Source organism: Schistocerca cancellata, chromosome 10 (assembly GCF_023864275.1).
Source record: "Schistocerca cancellata isolate TAMUIC-IGC-003103 chromosome 10, iqSchCanc2.1, whole genome shotgun sequence".
Classification (NCBI taxonomy): domain Eukaryota; kingdom Metazoa; phylum Arthropoda; class Insecta; order Orthoptera; family Acrididae; genus Schistocerca; species Schistocerca cancellata.
Window position 1 is genome coordinate 219086667 of NC_064635.1, and position 22367 is coordinate 219109033.

The 22367-nt window shown below is 45.6% G+C and overlaps 1 protein-coding gene across 1 annotated transcript in view; it reads right to left on the bottom strand.

Annotated features, from left to right (window-relative positions):
* The window catches only part of LOC126106282 (serine/arginine repetitive matrix protein 1-like), a 195088-nt gene extending 173357 nt beyond the window's left edge, over positions 1-21731 (bottom strand). The window contains exons 1-2 of the mRNA XM_049912503.1: positions 21708-21731; positions 21482-21663 (exon numbers count right to left, since the gene is read on the bottom strand). Of these exons, the coding sequence (XP_049768460.1) occupies positions 21482-21663; positions 21708-21731 (206 nt within the window). The remainder of the gene's footprint in view (positions 1-21481; positions 21664-21707) is intronic.
* Positions 21732-22367: the final 636 nt, after the last annotated feature.

A 22367-nucleotide genomic window follows, 5' to 3' on the forward strand; every position in this document is an offset into this window, starting at 1 on the left:
AAAGCGATGTTGTTCAGACATGGAGGAAATACAGAGAGACGGAAACTGTCGATGACATGCCTCGCCCAAGGGCAACTTCTGCAGTGGATGACCACTACCTACGGACTACGGCTCGGAGGAACCCTGACAGAAACGCCACCATGTTGAAAAATGGTTTGCGTGCAGCCACAGGACGTCGTTTTACGACTCAAACTGTGCGCAATAGGCTCCTTGATGCGCAACTTCACTCCCGACGTCCACGAAGATGTCCATCATTGCAACCACAACATACAGCGCGGCACAGATGGGCCCAACAACATGCCGAATGGACCACTCAGGACTGGCATCATGTTCACGTCACCGATGAGTGTCGCATGTGCCTTCAACCAGACAATCGTCGGAGACGTGTTTGGAGGCAACCCGGTCAGGGTTAACGCCTTAGACACACTGTCCAGCGAGTGCAGCAAGGTGGAGGTTCCCTGCTGTTTTGTGGTGGCATTATGTGGGGCCGACGTACGCCGCTGGTGATCACGGAAGGCGCCGTAACGGCTGTACGATACGTGAATTCCATCCTCCGACCAATAGTGGAACCATATCGGCAGCATATTGGCGAGGCATTCGTCTTCATGGACGACAATTCGCGCCCCCAACGTGCACATCTTGTGAATGACTCCCTTCAGGATAACGACATCGCTCGACTAGAGTGGCCAGCATGTTCTCCAGACATGAGCCGTATCGAATATGGCTGGGGTAAATTGAAAATGGCTGTTTATGGACGACGTGACCTATCAACGACTCTGATGGATCTACGCCGAATCGCCGTTGAGGAGTGGGACAATCTGGACCAACAGTGCCCGAAGAATACCGGCACGTATCAATGCAAGAGGACGTGCCACTGGGTATTAGACGTACCGGTGTGCACAGCAACCTGGACCATCAGCTCTGAAAGTCTCGCTGTATGTTGGTACAACAGACATTGTGAGGTTTTCATGAGCAATAAGAAGGGTGGAAATGATGTTTATGTTGATCTCTATTCCAATTTTCTGTACAGGTTCTGGTTCTCTCGGAACCGAGGTGATGCAAAACTTTTTTTGATGTGTGTAATTGTGTAAATAATATTTAGCCACAATTAGTCGTCATTTAACGTGAGTGCACTTGTGCAAGGGTAGTCGCTTACTTATTTATGAACAAATCTTTATTTGTAATTATTATGAACGATCTGAGTGTGACCAAATATTCATAACATTTCTTTATTAAATACTATTGCAATATATTGGTTTAGTCCAGGAAATGGTCATGATGAGTCAAATTATGTTTGTAGAACGTAAGAATGATGTACTTATTTTCGAGAGGACTGAATATGGTAGGACTGTAACTTTTTCCTTTTGTAATACAGAACTATCCATAGAGACAGTATGAGTAATTATTCCTTGTATCATGTGTGTTAATTTGTATATCATTATGTCCAATTTTGAAATGTTTTGAGGTGGTGAATCATTAGTGTATGGAATTAGTTTTCGCGTATCATTGAAGACTATTTAGTCTGGGGATTTTGGTACCAGTGTCATAACACTTTCAAAGTAACTTTACTGTATTTGATGAGGGTATTTTCTGTCTGTAATTTAACTGAATATGTAGGACCACTTCCCATTTACTTGCGATGTCCTCTCTTGAATAAACATAATTGAACATAGTTCTCTGTCGGCTACATCGATTACAGACATTAGAATAGAACCCTTATTAAATTATTCATTTATGTTTTATTTTACATTTCTGTGTATTTTATTAACTCGCAATCCTTGCCAATGCCAAGACTATTTGACTGCAGGAGCATGGCTAATGGTTATTATCTGCAGCGAATCAGCTGCGGGGCACGGCAGCAGCCGTGCGCGGCTCCACCTTGCGACTACATAGAGCTATTGTTTTTAAACAGAGGAGTGCACAGCCCGAGTACGTGGAGTAGGAGTAACTGCAGGCGAAGGCGCGACTGGTTCGCTCATACTGGTCGCTGTTTAGAAGAGCAGCTGCTCAGCAGTCACGTTAGGTGGGAGGTTTAACAGTTCACTTTCCAAATCCCTTTCATAATCGCAATCAGCAAAGTGTATTGAGTGCGCAGAATTATTAGTAACTGAAAACGAATCGCACTTTTACAAGCATTTAGTCAATTTTTGTTTCACCTCATTGTTCTTAGGAAATGTATGAAACTTAATACGTAATGTTTTCCCTTGTCTGCAGTGGTTAGCCCAATTCGCATCGCACAGCAAATCACTGTTTTTCATTCAAAAGCATTCAAAACATATTCTCGGGACCCCTCAATACACCGTTAACTGTAGCGAAGCTGAGCACTTCATTGTCAATTACAGATGATTTTATTATACATACGGTAGTCCAAACGCCAGAAAATTGCACGAGGACCTTGAAATAGCCTGCAGCGAACTTGTGACGTCACACTAGTCCTCTTGTCGATATAAAGGGCGAACACTCGGCTGCGTCCGGTGCCAGGCGGAAAATGAGAATTTCAATGAAAAGCCCCGAAAAAAGCCCTTAACTCTGTCACATTTTACCGAGAGCGTGAGCCTATTTGAACACTCTGCTACTAAATATTAAAGTGGTCTCAAACACACACATCAAAAAAAGTTTTGCATCACCTCGGTTCCCAGAGTTCCAGAACCCGTACAGAAAATTGAAATAGAGGTCAACATCAACATCATTTTCGCCCTTGTTATTGCTCATGAAAACCACACATTGAATGTTCTGCCACCATACAGCGGGACCTTCAAAGGTGGTGGTCCAGACTGCTGTACACACCAGCACTTCTAATACCCAGCAGCACGTCCTCTTACATTGCATGCATGGCTTATCGTGGCATACTATCCACAAGTTCATCAAGGCACTGTTGGTCCGGATTGTCCCTCTCCTCAACGGCGATTCGGCGCACATCCCTCAGAGTGATTGGTTGGTCATGTCGTCTATATACAGTCCTTTTCAATTTATCCCAGGCATGTTCGATAGGGTTCACGTCTGGAGAACATGCTCGCCACTCTAGTCGAGCGATATCGTTATCCTGAAGGAAGTCATTCACAAGATGTGCACGATGGGGGCGCGAACTTTCGTCCATCAAGACGAATGCCTCGCCAATATGCTGCCGATATAGTTGCACTATTGGTTGCAGCCTAGCATCACGTATCGTACACCCGTTATGGCGCTTTCCATGACCAGCAGCAGGCGAACGTCGGTCCCACATAATGCCACCCCAAAACAGCAGGAAACCTCCACCTTGCTGCACTCGCTGGAGAGTGTGTCTAAGGCGTTCAGCCTGACCGGATTGCCTCCAAACACGTCTCCGACGATTGTCTGGTTGAAGATATATGTGACACTGATCGGTGAAGAGAACGTGATGTCAATCCTGAGCAGTCCATTCGTCATGTTGTCGGGTCCATGTGTACCGTGCTGCATGGCGTTGTGGTTGCAAAGATGGAACTCGCAATGGACGTCTGGAGTGAAGTTGCATATCAATCGGTCCATTGTGCACAGTTTGAGTCGCAACAAGACGTCCTGCGGCTGCAGGAAAAGCATTATTCAACATGGTGGCGTTGCTGTCACGATTCCTCCGAGCCATAATCCGCACGTAGCGATCATCCACTGCAGTAGTAGCCCTTGGGCGGCCTGAGCAAAGCATGTCATAGATAGTTCCTGTCTCTCTGTATCTCCTCCATGTCCCAACAACATCGCTTTAGTTCACTCCCAGATATCTGGACACTTCCCTTATTGAAAGCCCTTCCTGGCACAAAGTAACAATGCCGACGCCATGGAACTGCGGTATTGACCGTCCACGCATGGTGGAACCGTGTACGTCCTGCCTGGTGGAATGACTAGAACTGATAGGCTGTCGGACCCCCTCCGTGTAATAGGCGCTGCTTATGCATGGGCGTTTACATCTTTGGGCGGGTTAAGTGATATTTCTGAACAGTCAAAACTGTTGTGTTCAAATGGTTCAAATGGCTCTGAGCACTATGGCACTTCAGTCCCCTAGAACTTAGAACTACTTAAACCTAACTAACCTAAGGACATCACACACATCCATGCCCGAGGCAGGATTCGAACCTGCGACCGTAGTGGTCACGCGGTTCCAGAATAAAGCGCCTAAAACCGCTCGGCCACACCGGCCGGCAACTGTTGTGTCTTTGATACAATATCCACAGTCAACGTCTATCCTCAGGAGTTCTGGGAACTGGGGTGATGCAAAACTTTTTTTTTTTTTTTTTGATGTGTGTACCTCCATGAGAAAATTAAAGCAAGAAACGGAAATTTTGCAAGGTTCCGATTATTTTGCCACGAAAGTGTATGAACAAGTGATAGTAAAGTAGAAACAATGTAAAGAATGCAGAGCCGGCCGCGGTGGTCTAGCGGTTCTAGGCGCTCAGTCCGGAACCGCGCGACTGCTACGGTGGCAGGTTCGAATCCTGCCTCGGGCATGGATGTGTGTGCTGTCCTTAGGTTAGTTAGGTTTAAGTAGTTCTAAGTTCTAGGGGACTGATGACCACAGATGTTAAGTGCCATAGTGCTCAGAGCCATTTGAACCATTTTTGAAAGAATGCAAAACGTAAACAACTGGAACATGCATAATGGTAGACAAAAACGTTCTTCGTTTTTTCCAACTTAACGGATTTGCACACACATTTGGAGAAGTGGTTATGTGCTCAGTTATGGTGTTCACCTCTGGCAGCAAAACAGGCCTGACAACGAAGGGGCGCGCTGTGAGTGATGTCATCAGTCTCCTATTCAGACAACAACGCCCATTCTTCGTGCAGAGCTGCTCGCGGTCTTGGAGAGTGTTTGCTGGATGCTGACGTGATGCGAGCCGCCTCCCTAGTGCGCCTCAGACGTGCTCTGTGGGATTCCAATGACGAGAGCGAGCAGGCCACGTCATAGGTGCAATGTCTTCTATTTCCAAGAAAACGTCAACCACCCGTGTTCTATGAGATGAAGCATTATCGTCTATCAGTAGGAAGTCTGGGCCCACAGCACTTCGCAACAACTGCAGATGAGGTCCCAAGATCTCATATCACGACTTCTGACAGCAGTTAAACCTTGCCGATTCACCTGCACAATTTCATGAAGAGGAGTTCGAGTGGTAAACACAATTCTAGACCACACCATTAGGGCCCCTCCTCGATATTGGTCTCTGACCACAATGTTTGGGCCCCGAAACCGAGTTCCATGTTCCCTCATAATACGGATCCATCGACATCACTCTCCAGACTAAACCGAGTCTCATCCGTGAAAACGACATTGGCCCACTGTTCGACTGTCCAGGTGGCATGTTGATGACTTCACTCTAGACATTATCTTCAGTGAAGACGCGTCACAGGTAGACATACAGCAGGTCTCCAGCAGTAAAGGCCGCTCTGCCGATGCCTCCTGCACACCGTTTGCCTCGATACAACACGTCCAGTGGACGTGTCCTTACAGCTAAATAACTGTCCTGAAGTCACACTTGTTCGACCCTGTCCTGCTCTTCAGGATAATGTTTATGTCTCTATACACTCTCTCCACATCCGAGAAACAACAGATCGATTCACGCTACGCCGTCAGTCACATCAGTTTGCGACAGTCCTGCTTCCTTTCTTTCTCTGGCCTTCCACCACAGAGTCTTGTAGGCATCTTCTCTGTTTCGTACTGCACCGTCTGTGGCTGCGTACGCAGCGATTGTGGATGTGGGGCTACCCACATACCTCGTTTCATAGGTGTCCCGGAGTCATTTTTGGTATGGTTGTCGGCTGACTGGAATGCCATCTTCCATGCAGAAAGCGATCGTACAGACGTCAGGTTGACAGTTTGTATGATTATATCGTGAATTAGACACAGGACAAGGAAATAGCGGTTTGTTCCTTTAATTTTGGGCACAAGTGTATAATTAAGCAATTGACTGCAAACAATCAAACACAGAGACTTACTCGAAGTATTCGCTGTCACATAGCAGCAATTACACCTAAACACCCAGACGTTACCAACATTTTCCGTTACATACCAACAAACCTGGCTCTCATCATTTGGATGAGATCTGAGCCTCCAAAAATTTTTGTAGTGGAACTGATCAATACACCATTGCGCAGCTTGTATTGCCTACAATATACACTCCTGGAAATTGAAATAAGAACACCGTGAATTCATTGTCCCAGGAAGGGGAAACTTTATTGACACATTCCTGGGGTCAGATACATCACATGATCACACTGACAGAACCACAGGCACATAGACACAGGCAACAGAGCATGCACAATGTCGGCACTAGTACAGTGTATATCCACCTTTCGCAGCAATGCAGGCTGCTATTCTCCCATGGAGACGATCGTAGAGATGCTGGATGTAGTCCTGTGGAACAGCTTGCCATGCCATTTCCACCTGGCGCCTCAGTTGGACCAGCGTTCGTGCTGGACGTGCAGACCGCGTGAGACGACGCTTCATCCAGTCCCAAACTTGCTCAATGGGGGACAGATCCGGAGATCTTGCTGGCCAGGGTAGTTGACTTACACCTTCTAGAGCACGTTGGGTGGCACGGGATACATGCGGACGTGCATTGTCCTGTTGGAACACCAAGTTCCCTTGCCGGTCTAGGAATGGTAGAACGATGGATTCGATGACGGTTTGGATGTACCGTGCACTATTCAGTGTCCCCTCGACGATCACCAGTGGTGTACGGCCAGTGTAGGAGATCGCTCCCCACATCATGATGCCGGGTGTTGGCCCTGTGTGCCTCGGTCGTATGCAGTCCTGATTGTGGCGCTCACCTGCACGGCGCCAAACACGCATACGACCATCATTGGCACCAAGGCAGAAGCGACTCTCATCGCTGAAGACGACACGTCTCCATTCGTCCCTCCATTCACGCCTGTCGCGACACCACTGGAGGCGGGCTGCACGATGTTGGGGCGTGAGCGGAAGACGGCCTAACGGTGTGCGGGACCGTAGCCCAGCTTCATGGAGACGGTTGCGAATGGTCCTCGCCGATACCCCAGGAGCAACAGTGTCCCTAATTTGCTGGGAAGTGGCGGTGCGGTCCCCTACGGCACTGCGTAGGATCCTACGGTCTTGGCGTGCATCCGTGCGTCGCTGCGGTCCGGTCCCAGGTCGACGGGCACGTGCACCTTCCGCCGACCACTGGCGACAACATCGATGTACTGTGGAGACCTCACGCCCCACGTGTTGAGCAATTCGGCGGTACGTCCACCCGGCCTCCCGCATGCCCACTATACGCCCTCGCTCAAAGTCCGTCAACTGCACATACGGTTCACGTCCACGCTGTCGCGGCATGCTACCAGTGTTAAAGACTGCGATGGAGCTCCGTATGCCACGGCAAACTGGCTGACACTGACGGCGGCGGTGCACAAATGCTGCGCAGCTAGCGCCATTCGACGGCCAACACCGCGGTTCCTGGTGTGTCCGCTGTGCCGTGCGTGTGATCATTGCTTGTACAGCCCTCTCGCAGTGTCCGGAGCAAGTATGGTGGGTCTGACACACCGGTGTCAATGTGTTCTTTTTTCCATTTCCAGGAGTGTATAACAACACTCCAGAAAAATATTGCTGAGTATAGAACATACTGTCACATATATTTCGAAAACGCGTATGATCACAATAAAATCTGTTATCAAACTAAAAGTAAGTATTCAAAATATCTAAGGAGATGGCTGCTATTTCGAACATTTACCGAGGAGTTAAAAAATATTAAATGTCAACAAATAGTAGCGTGTGCTGCTCCCAACGGCATGCTACTCAACTATGCCCTTCTTGCTTGTCGGCGCTTATGGATGGCGGAATTACGGCGAGGGATAATCCATCTTACAATTCAACAACTGTTGCTTAGCGTCGCAGGCAGATGGCAGTACATCTGACCTAACCTCGTGCGGTTCAATGTCATCTTGAATTAAAGGATGACTTGCAAGAAAGAATTAGTATCTACAAAGTCTCGGCCAGTAGTCGAACACAAATAACGTCAATAACGTAGCACCAGATGTGCCCAGAATTGTCAAATACAGCCATTCTATTCCGCTTACGAGATTTTTTTTCCCTTGTACGTTCCTTTTTTTTGATGGTGACTGAGACAAGCAATACAACATGCTTTCTCTGAAAAATACCAACAGAAGACCAGTCGTGATGGACGGATAGATTCAATTCACAGCATGTAGAAAATCTTTAGCAAAATGTTGTTGAACATAAAACAGCCTTGTTACAAATAGTTATTAAGTACATTTGCCTATCTTAACTTAACAAATAAAAACAGGTATTTGAAGTGAGTGTGATGTCTCCTCTTTCAAATGTTTTTCCTTGAAACATTAAAATAAGAAATAAAAGTGGCTAGAGGTCCCTTTCATTTTTTTACCGTAGTTTCATACCTCTTCAAGTGATCTTCCACTTTTCAGCCATGGAAGTATACTTTAGTAGACACATTACGAATATTACTGAAATGAAAAAAAATGATTGTTTCACAACGGTGTAGCTCATGATGTGTGGTTCATTACTTGAATTTATATCACAACGATTCGATATTGTTGGTTGCAGATAATGAGATGAAATTCCGTGATGCTCTGGAATTGAAGACACTAAAGCGGCCGTCACGAAATTAGAAAGATCAAGATCATTTTTCTTTCTCAGTTACTTATAATTTCAAATCTCAATAAAAATTCCGAAAAACAATTATACATTTCTATTTTTACTCTGGATTATGAAGAAGTATTTTCCGAAAGACAATACATGCCTGTCGCTACAAAAAAAAAGTAAAAACGAGCGTTATATGAAATTTTCAAAAAAGTATTTCTTCTTTGCTTCGACATGCGAAAAAATACGTTTGCACTACAAACATATATGAACATGTTCAGAGTTTATAGATGCATTTGATACATGTTTTATGATGAAAACGTGAAACTATTCCAGGATAAAAAAATAAAATTCCGTAAGAGGTGTGAAACTGTTTCGCACGTCTAATGAAACATGCCGACACTGAAGAACTTGCGATCTGTTTGGTTCTAGCACGGGAACCTCCAACGAGAAAGTGGTTAAGAAAACTACGAAATTTATTTTGGTAACATCTGAGACGTCATTGTTGCATCGTGTCACCTATGAACGCATTCTATTTACGAAAGACTACGTGCGCGGCAACGCGCGGTTACTTGTATGCCGCCGCCAGGACTTTTGTTTCGACGGCTCTCATCGAAAATATTACCTATCTTCCTAAAATTTTCTACTTGTAGCTGTTAGAGACCCTATTATTCAAAAGGCCGAAATACGCTGTGCAAAAGTAACTGTAGGTACTTCCAGCAGGCCACTACTGCTGTTGGAGTCGAGCAGAGTATGTTAGTTCGTATGGTTTGTGAAACAAACGTTCCATCAGAATAGTACTACAATCAGTGGCGGAGTGGGATTCGGGGGGGGGGGGGGGGGTTATCTCTTGCCTGATACACACAGTTAGAACGACGGATGGTCCCATTCAACTGAAACATCGCACAAAGACATCAGTCAACTGTTCAGTATCGCAAATCCATTCACAAAATTTGAGACGCCCATCCGCATCGTCAGTCATCGTACCAGGCAACTTGGGACCGACCGTAGGCTTTCCATTTGGCTTGCTTTAAAATGCGGTGAACACTTTGTTTACTCATGATTCACGTGTAGCTGGTCATATGGACTCCTATCGGGATCTTGTGAAAGATTGTAGCACATGTCCACCCCTCTTTCGTCCGCTGCTGACTGCTTCCTGCCACACGCTCTGATCTTCAGATCACGCACACTTCTTACCCTCTCAAATTCGTTGCGTAATTTCGCTACTGCTACACGTGGCGGTAGTGTAGTATAAAGGTCTGTCCGCCATTGCCTCTGCACTTGGTAATTTCCAAGAATGGTTGTCTATCAAACGCCCTGCATTTCTTTCACGCTTCCATATTTCCAATAACACTTTAAAATACACTTTCTTTGCTGCAGGGGCAAGTTTCCAGAAATCTTGTTACTTACGTGTAGTTGCTGACAGCTGAAAATAAATAAAAGACAAACAAATGAATGGATGCACGCATCAGCCATGTGAGCACCATGTAATCACAACTGGCTCAGGTTATCATTAATAGCTCCTCAGATAAACAGTGAAAACCCATTTAGAGGACACCCTGTAAACTCTTTTCTTCTATATTTTACATTATCGTCCAGGTTAAAAAAATTTTGTACTTATCTTTACAGTTTTTGGTGCGCGTCATACGAAGCTAGTTTGATAAGTACGGTACATTACCTTGAAAGAATTGAACATTTTTGTTGTGCCTTCATGATTGGTAAGCCTGTTTATTACAGTGATCGTATAAAGAATTTCAACAACGTACAGTGTACCGTTCATTGTTGACAACAGTTTGAATTCGACAGTGTGTCGACTGCGACAGGCACAGGCGCCGACTCCATGGACCCTGAGGGGGCACGAGCCCACTCAAAAATTCGTTTGGGGGGACGGAGCCCCATAATAATTTAAGAGAAAATTATTAGTTATATTATGCTTTCTAAAATCACAAAATTATGTTGGAATTTTTTTATTTTCCTTGTTTGACGATAGTTACCGTTTAAAATACATTCGTTGTTGTTGTTGTTGTGGTCTTCAGTCCTACATTCAGTAATGAGTTAAAACAAATAACTATTACGGTAGTAAGCAGGCTAACTGAAAAAGAGTGGTGTGAACCATGACAGTGTTGTGTGGGCATACTTAGAATTTGTCGCCGTGCGGGAACCTTCGGGTAAAGTCTGGCGCCCGTGATCCAGCGCTGCGGCTGCGGCGACATCAAAAGGACTGCAGCCGGAGCACCTGGAACCCTCCGCCTAGCGTCACCTTGACGCTTCCAGACACTACCCGGTTCTATACGCTTCAGTCCGGAACCGCGCGACTGCTACGGTCGCAGGTTCGAATCCTGCCTCGGGCATGGATGTGTGTGATGTCCTTAGGTCCGTTAGATTTAGGTAGTTCTAAGTTCTATGGGACTGATGACCTCAGATGTTAAGTCCCACAGTGCTCAGAGCCATTCTTGAGAGATTACGATGCCGCGGCTGTATAAAGCTCACCCTGGTGTCGCAGTCATTCATTGTGGATAGTTTCATTCAGTGCACGCTGCATACGAGTTTAGTGTTCCAACTTTAGTGTCTAGCGGACTAGGCCGGCCGGTGTGGCCGTGCGGTTAAAGGCGCTGCAGTCTGGAACCCCAAGACCACTACGGTCGCAGGTTCGAATCCTGCCTCAGGCATGGATGTTTGTGATGTCCTTAGGTTAGTTAGGTTTAACTAGTTCTAAGTTCTAGGGGACTAATAACCTCAGCAGTTGAGTCCCATAGTGCTCAGAGCCATTTTTTCTAGCGGACTATTTTATATGACTATATTTTATTCGTTTACTTTAGTCTCTTAGTGTACCACTATTGTGAATTAAGTTTGCAATGGATAAATATGTTACCAATAATATATGTTGGATATACAATGAAAAGCACATTACGTGCAGTTTAGACTTGGCGGTTGTAGACAGTCTCTGCCATCTTACGTCTATGACGAATATTGTGGCTTTAGCTAGGGACTTAATAAGCACCGTAAAGGAATCTAACAAAAGGATGGGACTTTTCAGAAGCATACGCTGTGAGAGCGGAATGTGCAGGTGCACCATCATGCTGATACCACATACGTCGACGCGTTTCCAGTGGGACACACTCTATTCCACTTCGTAATTGAAAACGGAAACCACGTGTGTACGTTTGGCCCACCCCTCATGGTAATGTACATGTGCGTCAGTGAAAAGACCAATAAAAAGGTGTTAGCATGTGGACGTAATGTGCTGTTCCAGTCTCTTCTGTACCTAAGGTGCATCACCGTTTCCTTTGGATCCCTACGTAATTCGGTGCTCTCCGATACACACGATCGAACAGCGGAGGAGTGGTACTCAAGCGTCAACTTTAGGTTACAATATCTCCGGACGTAATTAACATTTTACAATGCAACAAACGGCACTGATTACGTATTTGTTTATATGTTCAGATGTGCTAACAAAACTAACGGGGTTCCATTTAAAAAAAACGTAGGTTTGTGTTAAAAAACATACTTCCGTACATTTTTGTATGGTTTGTATTAACCAATTACACTAGCCCCTCTCCTCACGTTCGGTCTGTGGAATCGGTTTGTAACAATAATGTACCTATAATAATTTTTTTTCTTTATGAATTTAGATAAATTTTTCTTTCTGAATTTATGTAAAATAATGTAAATAATGTTGTGGATTTTTTTCCTTTTAGTGTCATGTTAAAGATACTGTACACAACTTTTGAAATGAATGTCATTACTTATGTTAGATTTCAAGCAATTTGAGAACCAAAGGGAAATGTATTTAATGTTAAAACTATTGTATGATGTGAAAATTGTAATTTAAACACTTGGTCCATACGTAGGTAATGCATTAGAATATGTGTAGTAGAAAACCTGTGGTGAATACCCTACCTGTAGGGGCGCGGGAAAAGGTGGATGCAGGCGAGCGCGGGAAAACGCACACTGGCGCGGTTCGGCACAACGGGCTCAGTGAAACAGTCGGAGTTGGGCATCGGTCAGAGGAACATGTACTGTACCGAGGAGGCTATCTAGGAAAAGTGGATTCCATTGAGCCTCGGATGGGCCGATTCCGACGACTACTTGGCATGGCTATATCCTTAGGCACAAAAGTGGAAAGATTACGACGCTAAGAAGAATGAAAGTGCCGATACTGTGAGAGCCTTAGCCGTGCTTGTATGCGTGCTGTGCTGCCCGCTTTCTCGCTGCCCGCCATCCGCCGCACCGACGTGCACAGGTCAAACATTTATTTCTTCTTTAGAAGTGTATCTGTGTGGACCAGTGTCGAAACTGTTTTGACTGTTCAATAATAACGTGACTTTTACCAGAATTGCCTTAGCCGTTACTTATCCTTATCACTGACCTAAATAGGGTCCTTACCACATATTGTGCAACCCGAGTATCCTGAATTGAAAGTTTACAGTTAGTACTAAATTATCTGCAGACCAATTTAAGCTATAAAGCAGTTTGAAAGTTAGGAGTGCAAATGTAAATGTTAGTAAAGAACAACAGTGTGATTAAATCGAAAGATAAAATTTGAATTGAGCTAGCAATGTTATTTAATTAATTTGAGACTGAAATAATGATAACTAAGTAATTCAAAATAAGACAAAAGATTAGTTCTTCACAGATTGATAACTTTGAGTGTTAAAGTACCTTCAGGACTTACTAGTTGCAGTATAACGACCAAAACAGTTTCAGCCCCCCCCCCCCCCTTTTCTTGCCCATTCTTGCACATTTTGAAGTGTACTGATCAGAATTGAACAGTAAAATTAATTTCTATATTAAACCTAAGTGTATTAGTGTTTTTTCCAAATTTAATAGTGACATTGTATGTGTGTTTTCAAAATTGCTGATTCTAGGGTAATCTATGCCCGATTTCAGTCTGATCAATATACAAAGTGCAGCTCGTAGTAATCATTGCTGTGTGGTGTTGTGAAATTTTAACTCATCCAAATTAGTACAAAAGAAGAAAACTTTAGTTCAGTGGATTTTTCCTATGCCAAACTCTGCCATATAACGCAGCAGAACTACGTGTTGTTATGCTTGTACATGCACACACTTGTACAAGGAAAAACTCACTCAATGCCTAATTAGGCTGGCGACCGTATTATTTATCATTGGCAGTATCTACTGTGTGTACTTCTTGTCTATGCGAACGCGTAATTATACTTTACATTTGCTTGAGGCATCACTGTAGTTACTAACTGAGTGTAGGTTCAATCTTGCTTCCATTAGGTACACGCGGTCAACTTATGTACTAAATCCTTGTTAACAAGGTGAAGCCCGTGAACTTATTACAGTACAGGCTTTATTGAGCTAACGCACGTCCGACAGGGCGGTAGTGTTACAGGTTCGTCAGTATTTGATGCGGTTTACGAAATATATCCAGCGGTAATGTTAGGTGACTCACCCTGTATAGGTAATGTTTCATTTAAAACCCTATAGTGTATATATCAATGTTATCAGGAAAGGCTATAGAATTTAATAAAGTAATAAAAAACTCGATTTTTCCACCACTTATAAGTACCCTGTATCCTTAAAGCCACCATATTTCGTAGGGAGCATCAAAGTGTCATACTTCACTTTAACGATGTGATCTCGGCTCACAAAGTGTCCTGGACGTGTACTTTCAGCCATGCCAGAACTTGTGCTACATAATTGACTTTGGAAGTGATGTATACATTTGCTACAGCTACTCTCTGCAGCTCATCCAGTTTCCTTACATAATGATCCTGCAGACAGATACGTACACTCACCAGCCAGAGGATTATCACCACCGGCCTACTACCGACATAAGTCCGTCGAGGCGAAAGCATCGGCACACGGCTAGCCAGACATACGCACGGTGGACGTATCAGCAAGTGTGCTTCGCGAGTGTACAGTGGGGAAGGCGCGCGATCTGTCTGAGTTTGACCGAGGGCAGATTTTGATGGCCCGGAGGCGCGGCACGAGCATTTCGGAAACTGACGACTTGTCGGCAGTTCGACGAGTGCTGTGGTGAGTGTCCTCAACACGAGGCGAAACCACGCCAAGACGTCGTGGGGCTGGGCAGACTGGTAGAACAGGACAGGCGGCCAACTGTGGCGGAACTGACACGAGGCTTTAATGCTGGGCACATTACGAGTGCGTCTGAACACACAGTGCGCCGAACACTCCTAACGCTGGGCCTCCACAGCCGTCGACGCACGCACGTGCCGATGTTAACACCACATCGGCAACTACGACTGAAATGGGCACGTGACCGTCGCCACTGGACGTTGGCGCAGTGGCAGAGCGTTGCAGGGTCTGATGAACCCCGACACCTTCATCACCGTGCCGGTGGGAGAGCGCGAATCCGTCGTCTTCCCGGGGAACAGCCCCTTGACAGCTGTAATGCGGGATGGAGACAAACTGGGGGCGGCTCCATTATGCTCTGGGGAACATTCACGTGGGCATCCATGGGTCCAAATGGCTCTGAGCACTATGCGACTTAACTTCTGAGGTCATCAGTTGCCTAGAACTTAGAACTAATTAAACATAACTAACCTGAGGACATCGCACACATCCATGCCCGAGGCAGGATTCGAACCTGCGACTGTAGCGGTCGCTCGGTTCCAGACTGTAGCGCCTAGAACCGCACGGCCACTCCGGCCGGCTCCATGGGTCCATTGGAGGTGGTACAAGGCGCCATGACGGGCAAGGAGCATCGTACACCGGTTGCAGAGCACATACACCCCTTCATGAGGATCACGTTTCTCGACGGCAGTGACAATTTTCAGCAGGATAATGCGCCATGGCACCTGGCCGGGCGTGTGATGGAGTGGTTTGAGGAACACAGTGGCGAGTGTGGTGCCTGCCCGTCCCCTCACCCACTCGCCAGATCTAAACTCGACCAAACACTGGTGATTGAACGTGGCGTCAGATGTCATCGCACTCTACCCCAGAATTTATGCGATTTAGGTGACTTGCGTGTGCAGACGTGGTGCCAACCTGCTGTAGCGACCTACTAAGGGCAGACTGCTTCCACGGCATGACACGTCGCCGCTGTTATCCGTGCCAAAAGTGGGCATACTGGCTATTGGGTAAGTGGTCAAAATGTTCTGCCTGGTCAGCATATGTAAAGTGGTACCGGTAGTAATGCAGTGACAGTGTGTTGTAACTGCTTTTAAATCAAATGCCTTAACATTTCATGCTTGCAAGCTCACATACTTGTCCTTGAGATTGTGGACCTATTCCACGGGCAATGATGAATATTCCGCACTTTGTTCTATTGAGATTTGCACCAGATGTTTGTTCGTATTTCGCTACACTCTAAGAAAATATGACGACGCATCAGGAAGTAATTATCCGAATGGAATGGAGATCGGTAGATGTGATGGACATCTAGAGACAAGTAAACTAAAGTTTCAGAAAATACTGTATGATTTATTCAAGAGAACGAGTTTCACAAATTGAGCAAGTCAGTAACGCTTTTACCCATCTCTGGCCCTTACGGAAGCAGTTATTGGGCTTGGCATCGATTGACAGAATCGTCGGACGTCCTACTGAGGCATTCTCTGCCATAATCTGTCCAATTGGCGCGTTAGATCGTCAAAATCCCGAGCTGGCTGCAGGGCCCCACCGATAATGCTCCAAACGTTGTGAATCGGAGAAAGATCCGACGACCGTGCTGACCACGGTAGGGTTTGACGAGCAGTAGCAACTCTCGACATATGTCTTGCTGAAACGTAAGCCCAGGATGGCTTGCCACGAAGGGCAACAGATTGGGGCGTAGTATATCGTCCACATACCGCTGCGGTGTAAGTGTGCCACAGATAACACACGAAGGGGATCTGCTACGAGCAGAAACTCCTGGGTGCCGGGCCGTATGGTATAGCACCGCTGCCCGGGGCGCCTTCAGAGACGTCTTCGGCCTGGAATCTTATTGACTGGAGTAGAACTGTCTTCAGTGATGAGTCCAGCCTCGAACTGAGAAGCAGCGAGACATACATCAACCTCACTAGCCAAAAAGCCAACTGCAGTTATGTAAGTTGGACGACACTGTCAGCAAAGGGTGCTTTGTTCTCGCACGACAAAGTAACGCATAACGCCGTACGAGGTTCGGTGGGATGCTTGCGCGTGCAGTGGACACCTTGCCAACTCGTGTACTCCCTTTGCTGCCTACGCTGGTGCAGTCCACTTGTAGCCGACAACAGACGCCAGTGGCGAGTTTCCAGCTACACGAGCAGCGGCAGGCCCTGCCGAGTGGACTCTCCGAACGTACAGAGACGTCGCGGGACCCGTCGGTGAGTATCCAGACATTTCAGATCTCTGCCTTCCACAAACGAGTGGAGGCGGCGGTGCGCTGTCTTTGGCGCTGGTAGAGTCTGCGCAGGTACGGTGGCCGATGCGCAGTGACAAGTTTTCGTCCGGAGCTCTGGGCGAGTTCATTCGTGTGTTCGGAAGGGCAGGACGACAAGTTTTTGCCACCTTTCGGCGGGTCAGCGATGACAGAATCGAAGGCGCACGCCCTGCAATCGTTCTCAAACGATTTTACACGACGTATTACGCACAAATATTTCATTTTTGCTTTACTTATAGCTTGATGTGTCAGGTTCACGGTAATGTGTCAATCATTTCGTTAATGGTCACGGGGAGCAGTATGTTGTCCTGAACGGAGTGACTTCAACAGAAACAAGCGTAACATCAGGTGTGCCTGCGGGCAGTGTAATAGGTCCGCTGCTTTTTACGATTTATGTAAACGTCAACTCTCTTTCAAATTCTGAACGTGGCAGGGGTAAAATGCAGGGAGCGAAAGGCTATTTACAATCTGTACAGAAACTAAATGGCAGTTATAAGAAGCCGGCCGGAGTGGCCGAGCGGTTAAAGGCGCTACAGTCTGGAACCGCACGACCGCCACGGTCGCAGGTTCGAATCCTGCCTCGGCCATGGATGTGTGTAATGTCCTCAGGTTGTTAGGTTTAAGTAGTTCTAAGTTCTAGGGGACTTATGACCACAGCAGTTGAGTCCCATAGTGCTCAGAGCCATTTGAACCAGAGCAGTTACAAGACTGGAGGGACATGAAAGGGAACCAGTGGTTGGGAAGGGAGTGAGACAGGTTTGTAGCCTCTCCCCGATGCTATTCAATCTGTATATTCAGCAAGCACTAAAGAAAACAAAAGAAAAATTCGGAGTATGTATTAAAATCCATGAAGAAAAAATAAATACTTTGAGGTTCGCCGATGACATCGTAATTCTGTCAGAGACAACAAACGACCTGGAAGAGCAGATGAATGGAATGGACAGTGTCTTGAATGGAGGATATAAAATGAACATCAACAAAAGCAAAACGAGGATAATGGAATGTAGTCGAATTAAGTCGGGTGATGCTGAGGGAATTAGATTAGGAAATGAGGCACTTAAAGTAGTAAAGGAGTTTTGCTATTTGGGGAGCAAAATAACTGATGATGGTCGAAGTAGAGAGGATATAAAATGTAGACTGGCAATGGCAAGGAAAGTGTTTCTGAAGAAGAGAAATTTGTTAACATAGAGTATAGATTTAAGTGTCAGGAAGCCGTTTTTGAAAGTATTTGTGTGGAGTGTAGCCATGTATGGAAGTGAAACATGTACGATAAATAGTTTGGACAAGAGAATAGAACCTTTCGAAATGTGGTGCTACAGAAGAATGCTGAAGATTGGATGGGTAGACCACATAACTAATGAGGAGGTATTGAATAGGACTGGGGAGAAGAGGAGTTTGTGGCACAACTTGACTAGAAGAAGGGACCGGTTGCGAAGATGGGTCTATTTGTCACCAGTCACGAGAAAATTGATCTGACGCAGCACACTCACTTGTGATGACGTTGCGCCGGCGGTAAAGCAACAGTGAAATATGCCTCATATTTCCGATATCAAAATGAGATTTTGGCGAATGATACCTCGCAAAGAGGAGAGTATTTTCCATATCACCATTATGCAAAACTTTATTATCTACCGTGTTATTCCACTAACCACAGGCTTCTTCGACGAGAGAACGTAATTTTTAAGAGCCGTCGATAGCCGGTGAAACGAGAAATGCTATTGGTTTTGGAACAACATAAGTGAAGACATCATTCGGTTTTTTTTTTTTTTTTTGTACCAGAGAAGTGCTTTTTCATTAGCTACTGATCTTATTCTCCCTCAGTGCCTCACCTGATAAACTTAATAAACCACTGTTTCAGAACTCTCTCGCAATTGTGTCTGCACAATACGTTGGGGAGGTGCGACTGTCTAAACTCCGCTGCCTTTTTGCAAAAGGAGCAAATTTTAATATGGCAACTAGAGAAATGTTAGGTTTTACTCAAAATTCACCTCTGATGACACTTCTCTGAAAGTTATAAATGGTTAATAAGCCAGATGAAAATAAATCGCTGCATTTTTGATACTAACCAAAGCAGAAGTGAAAGATCTTTTCGAATGGTCACCATGAAAGTGTGGGCATGGAGGCGTCCCACTTAATATTTTTCAGTATAGAACAGCATTTCCTCTACAACGCCTGCCCAAACCCCCACACACGCCCTGCCAACTGCGCCTCTACTGGCCACTGTATTCTGGACACTCTGAGGCTGGTTATGGCCAGGTCAACCGAACCCACTGGACTAGCACTGCAATCGGGCAGCCAGCAACGTGGTGTGTGCTACTTAAATGGTTTAAGTTATACTAAAGTGATGATATTCAGTTACCTAACATTGTTCTCCAAAGTTTAATCGCAACTCGGCACAGCAGTCCAAAAACAAAATTACTGATACTGCAGATGAGTCTTTAGGCCGTAGACAGGCCGTGAAGCCAGGGCAAGTCGATAGTCATATATACTGGGTTAACATTAATAAAACCGACAAACTGCAGGGACGGATTTCTGACGGAAAATGGGGGAAAAAAGGTCCTACGCACATGTCTCCAGAAATGGACGGTGTGCGTGCAACGACGACAAATCATCCCGTAGCGTAGTACAGAGCTGCATCGCTTCCGTGTCGCAACATACGTTGAAAGTGGGCTCCATGGCATTGCAGGTGATAGAGATAGTAGCGGTTGTCGTGCAGGGTGCACATAATCATACTTTGGCTTACACCACGTTGGCGGGCTATTTGCCTTGAGCTTGTTCGAGGATTCGTTAGGTAAAGGCCAAAAGCACTCCTCCCACGATTCTAGCCCACAGGTTTATGCCAAAGCATGCCGAAAATCCATGTTCACAGGTAACACCTGGGTGTTGTTCAGAGCAATGATGGCTGTTTTGAGGTTGAAAATACCTTCATGAGTGAGGCTAGAGTTGTCAGTCCATAACACATTATTTATAAAATGTTCTTTATCTTCCACTTGGTCCAAAAGTCATGCACGTCATTCTATTCGTCCAATGCGTTTTTCTGGCTGCTGATGTTGAGTTAATATGTAATGATGTGGATGCAGTTCTTCATCGTGTAACACTTGAACAACCAGACTGAGACATCTGAAACGTCCTAGCGATATCAAGGGCATTTCACCAAGGTGATTGGTGAATGGTTTCAAGAATTGCATCCTCTGTTTGTGGAGTGTGTCTAGTTCTTGGACAACCTCCTTCCATTACTTGCGGATGCAGATTACCAGTTTCCCAGAGGGATTGCTCCGGGTGACAAAAAAAAATCATATTAGTATGGCACTGTTGGGGGTACAGTGCACCATACACATGAGCAGAACAGCAGCTTGGTTATCATATGCACTTAGCACTAAAAGCTTATCAAGGTATGCATTGTTTGTGAACCCCATCAGATAGCCTCCCTACATGATTCTGACAGCACCAGTTACAGTTGTGCATTGGATGGTTAATAGACACATGCATGCAGGTTAATGGATACCATTCTCAAGTGACACACTATTGTCATGTGACAAAATGATGTCCTGTTTACAAATGACGAGAACTATGGAATAGACGTCTAAAAAGTGAAAAAGCAACTTGGTGAGGATTTGAACCGTAGCACAATGTGGACGTGAGTTTGACATCCCAGGAGTCTACTCAGTGGGCTGCAACAGCTGGAACGGTAGTGTGAGGTGATAAATGTTCCTCTGTACACTCGACGCACTGTGCAATGTGACGGTGTTGGGAGCTCCTCATTTTCACACGTGTTCCGAAAATGGAATCAATCAGATTTTGCTACTTGTACATAAACGTTTGTCTTGAATCTGGATGAAGAATCGCATGCTGACCTCCAAGAGCGGCAATTTTCTTCACTCTGTATGTATAACACAATATATATGTGTGTCTCAGATCTCCTCCTAAACCCTCAAATCAATTTCAGCCAAATCAGACACACAAATGGCAGAGTTCAGGGGTATCAGCACTGCGAGTTTATAATCTCGTAGTTCTAATAGGAGCATAAATCTGGGCAGAAACGCGTTTTCTTCATCCTGTGCTGTATAGCCTGCTCTGCGCTGCGCTGCTGTGCAGGCAAGCCAGTATCTCAGGTGCAACAAACCATTTCCCTGGGTCCAACATGTAGGCAGCCCTACACGACAAGTGTGTTCTGTTGGTTCAATATTGCCCTGCCTTATTGACCTGATATGAACGACAGGCTAAAGTTAGAGGGAAAATATTATTTTCAAGCCCCTGATATGTAAAGCTGCTCTGCACCACAGCCATGTTGTGGGAGCAGTATCACCCTGTTTAATCCATCTTTTTTGCAGGGACTAAAAGTGCGGATTGGCATGAGTGAGCAGAGAGATGGTGGGGAGGAGGTGGATAAGTGAGAGGGTGGGGGGGTATAAGTGCAGAGAGAGGTGGAGGAGAGGAAGAGGTGGAGAAAGAGAGAGAGGACAGAGGAGATGTGTATAACGTATGTGTCAAACGTGCACTAGAGCAAAGCTGCGTGGAAAAGGCTGGATAACTTTAAATCGTTAAGTGAGAGGACAGTGTGGCGAGAGCCGTACTGACTTGCAGTGTGGTTGGTGCTGCGGCCTGGCCTGGTGCTGGTGCTGGTGGTGGCGGGGCATGAGCAGCGTCCTGAGGGCGCCCACACTGGCACGAGACGCGGACACCTGCTCGGCCGTCCTCAGCAGCGCCTCCTCGACGCGCGACCGCGGCACCGGCTGTCCCCCACTGGTTCCGGGACGCACCTGTGGGCGCAAAACCGCACTGTGCTACCATGCTGTTCTGTCACATATTTACTAATAAAGTTCAACATAGTGCTCCTCTCATTTTAGTGGAAGTGATCTACCGAGTCACATTTTTCAAAAATGGTTCAAATGGCTCTGAGCACTATGGGACTTAACATCTATGGTCATCAGTCCCATAGAACTTAGAACTACTTAAACCTAACTAACCTAAGGACATCACACAACACCCAGTCATCACGAGGCAGAGAAAATCCCTGACCCCGCCGGGAATCGACCCCGGGAACCCGGGTGTTGAAGCGAGAACGCTACCGCACGATCACATTTTTCACCTCTGTTATTAACACCTCAGCTGTATTAAGACAACATGATGCTTTAAAGACTTTGCTTGCAGTTATAAGTAACTTAGTCACGAAAATTTGAATTTTTTTTTATAAAATTGCATTTTGGATAATTCGCATTTGCAGATTTGATGCAGAAAAGACAAGTATTGGGATCGGTTTTTTTTTTTATAAGTAACATCTATCGTAATCAAATTCTATCAGCTTCTTATATTTAGAAGTATTTTTTGTAATTTCTTACTTGGAATGTTTCCTTATAAATTACGCAGGAGTACTTCGATATCGATAGCACCTAAGTCATTATCAAGGAAAAAATCACCAAGTCAGACTTTCGCTACTTCTTGCTCTCAGGGTACCTGTAGTAAG